Below are 4,796 nucleotides of genomic sequence, written 5' to 3' on the forward strand. Positions count from 1 at the left end.
CGGCCCTGCCCTTTACAAATATGCAAAAATATAAGTTGGCCCTTATGGACGAGCTTGAGTTTTCTAGTCCGCATTTGCCGCGGCAAGTGCTTGAAAATGTCCAATTTTCTGCGTTTTTGTTCCAGATTTTTCCAGGGTTTTCGTGGTTTCCGTTGGTTTTTCTCCCGAAAAAACCGCTGAAAATCAAGAAAACGTTTTTTTTTCGCGGGGTTCTTTGCAGCAAATGGACTAGAAAACTCACACTCGGCTTCTAGGCCATCGGATCCCACTTCGCCTTTTTCATGCGGTTTTTTTGCATTTTAGGAATGTATTGATTATTTTTTCACTATTTTTATGTGAATGTACATACATTTTTGCACAAAATCAAGCAATTTTCGACCCAAAAATGTGCCAAAAATCACAGTTCAAACCGCCGTTTTCTCTCGCCCCGAAATTAGTGAGAACTAACTTCAAAGTTCTATTTTCCGTCTCGCATTTTTCTCACCCTTCTCTAGTCAGTCAATTTGTGTTCATCTTTTTTCAAAAAAGACTTCTTTTTCGGTTGATTTCTTCGAAAATAAGATTTCTCCCTCCTTGCCCTTCGCCCTTTACTGTGGTGAAACCAAGGAAGACTTCAAAATCAAAATTTTGAAAAATGAAAAGCTCGGGCCTTCAATTAGACACATTTCTGATCTATTTGTCCAGGTTTCAGCTCAATCGGTTAACTTTGAGTGGGCAAAACGGCGCGCGACATACATAACAACATACGGAATTTGGTGAATGTAGTTAGTAACGATTTTTGTTTAAAAATCGACATTCCCCTTATAACTGTCACTCAAAATATTTAAATTTCAAACCAAATTTCAAACCCGATTTTCTCGAAATTGGAATATCCGCAGCAAAATCAAAATATGTTTGAAAATGTCTCAACCTCAGCTTTCGAATGATGTCAGTCTCATATCAAAGTTTCATATCCCAGTTACAATCTTCTATGGTAAGAGAGGCTCTATTTATTCCAGATATCCCAAGGCAAACGCGTCTTTGAACAATTTAACTACGACTAACGATGTAACAATTCCTCTTTCTCTTCCATGTGTGAACTTTCGTGATGCCCAGAAGGGCATTCTCTATACAGATGAGGTCACCCGCACCCCCCCCCCCCCCGATTTCTACCCACCGAACGCACCATTCGACTTACCGAATGGACGTGTACCTTTTTTCAAACGCACCCTATTGAACAACCCATTCCATTCGAACATAACTTCGACAAACGACGTAACAATTCCTCTTTCTCCTCCATGTACTCCCGTTGTGCCCACCTGGTCAGTTTTTTCCTGGGAGCATACTCATCACGCAATATAACAAGGGATTTCTGCGTCACTTCTCTCTATGTGTACTCTCTATCCAGTTGGGGTGCAGAAGTCAATAGGGCACCTACCAATACAAAAACAGTCTTCGATCATTCATTCTTCATTCTCTTCTTGTTTCTCGCTCTTTTTTGTCTGCATTTTCTTGCTGATCGACATATCATATTGAATTTTCAGAGGAGTCATGTCTACGATCAATTTGTCGGATTTTATCAGGGAAATTTCTGATAGAATCGGCAATTATACTAAGCCAGAGTCCCTGTCCCAATGGTGCAAACAAATTATGAGCGAGTCATGGGCTGACAAGTTGAGCTATGCGGAGCATATGAGAAGCAGGTAAGTGTTGTCATCTTCAGAGGAAGATAAGTTATTTTTGATTTTCAGAGTAGCACAGAAACTCAAAAGAATTGAGACATTGGATGGATTTTCATTGATGGAGAAGCTTCAGTTGGTTTTTATTTTTAGTAGTCCAGTCAGTGACGAATTTGTGCAAATGTGAGTTAGTTTTGACAATAGTGAGCTAATAAAAATATATTTTCAGATTGAGGGATGCTAAATTCAAAATCGATCGGGACAAAAAGAAAAAGATCTGCTGGTTCTCCACAGAAGATGACAGCGTTATGAGATTTTCAGATCACCACTCATCTGTAAAGTACTTCCAAGGTGTTCTGAATCTGCATAGTTTATTGCGGAAAAATGTGAATAAGTAAGTTTTATTTAACTGCGAACTTCTATAATAAAGTTTTTTTTCAGCAAAAAGATGGAACAAGAGAAAGAGCAGAAAGATGTGGAAAATGATATCCCAAGCCCAGCGGTTCGAAAGATCAAGGAGGAACCAATTGAGAATTTACCAATTGAACCAAAACAGGAAGAAAAGGGTGCGAAAGTCAAAGAAGAGCCAATTGGAAATATAGCAATGAAGCAAGAGCCAGAGCAGGAAGTAGATGAGTTTATGGCCATTGATCGAGATGTCCGACATACAGCATTCAACGGCCGAATCAATTATGATGAGCTAGATGAGCAGAAATTTGTCCATCCAGGTTTCCCACAAAATACAAAACTGGAGACGCCCATCAGACCCCAAAAAAGGCGACAGAGTTCCACCAAAGTCAGCGCAAAGCGTGCGAAAACAGAAGAGATAGCTTCACCGGCTACATCATCGGAGTCTATTGCTACGTCATCCATTAAGAAGATTGTGAAAGTTGAGACAGCTGAGAAGACTCCTGCCCGGTCATCTAACAATTCCGTTCAGTTAACCAATCCAGAAACTGACACGTCAGTCATTCCAAAAGATGAGAAATCGATTGGAACCTTTTCCACGTCATCAAACATTTCATCTACTGCTGAAGCCACACCAAAAGTCACGTCAGCCATTTCAAATACAGCAGCAAATACAACATCGGGTTCTATTGTTACGTCTTCCAAACAGAAGCTTGTGAAAGTTGAAAAATCGAAAACGTCAAGAGAATCGTCTTCTATTACATCGAATTCCACATCACCTCCTGATGCTTCATCTTCGGTAGAAACAACATTGTATGCTTCCGCGCAGCCACCGTCTCCAGAAGCTACGTCAACCAAGACGCCTCCAGTTGAGGCGAAAATTAGTGTGATTGCTCTGGCGACTCAAATTGAAACCATCGCATCATACAATGAATTGAAGAGTCTTGAAAAGAAAGCTTCTCGAGCAATCGAGAAGATGAACGAAATAGGGGACAAGGTAAAAACTCATAACTGATAATTTAAGACGTACCTTTTTGCAGAATATATCCGTCAAGAAGTTCAATTTATTGATTGGTTCCATGATTGTTTCCCTTGAAGAAAACAGAATTCCTAATAACAGAACGTCGATTTCTTTCATGGTCCTTCTCAAGCAACTGCATCTATTCTTGATCAAACCCCTTGGACCACAAATTGTGCATGAGGCAATGGAAACAGTGGCTGAAAAAACCGAAGAGTTCAAAAATAATAATGACGGGGTAAGATTGTTTTAAGGAAGATTTAGGAATCCAATTTCTGAAATTTCAGGTACCACCCACCCTACTCTCCGACTGTCTCACCAATTTATTGATTTCCACCGGATTCTATAACCAGCTCAATTAATCAGTTTCTCGTTTTCAAATTTCGTTGAATTTTTTATTCCCGGGTTTATACCCCTCGTATTAATTTAAACTGTCATTTCTATGTTAATTTTTGTCACTCCCATTATTTGTTTGCCCAGTTTTGTCTTTGTTTTCGTTCACATTTTCCAACTTTCTTGTTTGTGAAATTCTGTTTCACAGTTCGGTTTATTATTGTTATCTGAAATTTTCCCCAATTTTGTATTGTTTCAAATTTTTATAAACTGATTCAGAACTCTTATATTCGATAAGGCAAATGAAGATTTCACTGAATCCGAAATACGGAATGAAACAAATTTTTCGTTCTTTAATTTTGCATTGTTAGGAAGTTCAAAAAAGTCAGAGATTCTTTCAAATTAACACATAAGCTCAAAATCCGGAATAAAACATATCTCCCGGAATCCGGACAAATCCTCTCGGAATCTCTCGGAATCCGGAATTCGGACACAAATATTTTTCTCGGAATCCGGAATCCGTGCATCTCTTCTAACGACGTAACGATGCCTCTTTCTATTCCGTGTAATCCGTGTAAAAAATATTAAAGGAATGATCATGATCATTGTGCCAGCGTTCAAGACTTTTTTGAGCTCTGGGAACTGGAAATTGAGCTCGAGCTTTGAACTGAAAAAATATACCCAATTAAAAAATTTTCAAAGCTGTCTAAAATGTTTGAAAGATGTTCTAGGTGTTTAAAATTGCTATCAAAATTGTTATTTTGTACTAAAAATTAAGTTTCAATCGTAAAATCAAGGGTTTTTACGAAAATCAGAATCACAATTTTTCAAAAAAAAAATCAAATTTCAGTTCAGCTTCAATTACAAACAACGGCTCAGAATAGCATAACAACAGACTACTGCAAAAGTTCAGACTACTGCCGAAGTAATTCCTATCATTTTCAGCTCGAAATCTTATCCAGGAGCGAAGTTATTCTAGATTTATTACAAAACCCCAAAAAAATGGTGAAAATGTCTGAAAATAATTTTTCCTAAAACTTGAATAGATCAATCAATTTTTATGTAATGGGCTGTTTTGAGACTATATTTTAAACAGTTTCCAACGAAAAAAGTTCAACTTTGCTTTGTAAAAAGCACAGGATTTTTCATTTTCCAAGGTGACGTATATATATTGACAGCTTGCATATTGGTATTTCGGATGGTACGTGGTCAAGAAAACTGGTGAAAATGTGGAACTGTTGCCCGTTTTTTGATATCTCTTCCAGTTTTTCTATGCGCCCAAAATATACATAGAGGTTTCGGCTCTTTATGACAAGGGGGGGGGGGGGTTTATGACAAAGGGGATGAGATAAGACGGGGCCCATGAGGGGGGGGGGGGG

General features: G+C 38.4%; 1 protein-coding gene across 1 annotated transcript; it reads left to right on the forward strand.

Annotated features, from left to right (window-relative positions):
- Nucleotides 1-1,530: 1,530 nt before the first annotated feature.
- CBG24307 lies at nucleotides 1,531-3,446 on the forward strand (the record flags this gene model as incomplete). The annotated part of the gene is made up of 6 exons (XM_002648153.1): nucleotides 1,531-1,682; nucleotides 1,731-1,841; nucleotides 1,888-2,052; nucleotides 2,100-3,063; nucleotides 3,107-3,322; nucleotides 3,372-3,446. 6 exons carry the CDS (start codon nucleotides 1,531-1,533, stop codon nucleotides 3,444-3,446), a joined length of 1,683 nt encoding a protein of 560 aa, XP_002648199.1.
- Nucleotides 3,447-4,796: the final 1,350 nt, after the last annotated feature.

This window comes from Caenorhabditis briggsae (assembly GCF_000004555.2).
Source record: "Caenorhabditis briggsae AF16 supercontig from assembly CB4, cb25.NA_135, whole genome shotgun sequence".
Classification (NCBI taxonomy): Eukaryota; Metazoa; Nematoda; class Chromadorea; order Rhabditida; family Rhabditidae; genus Caenorhabditis; species Caenorhabditis briggsae.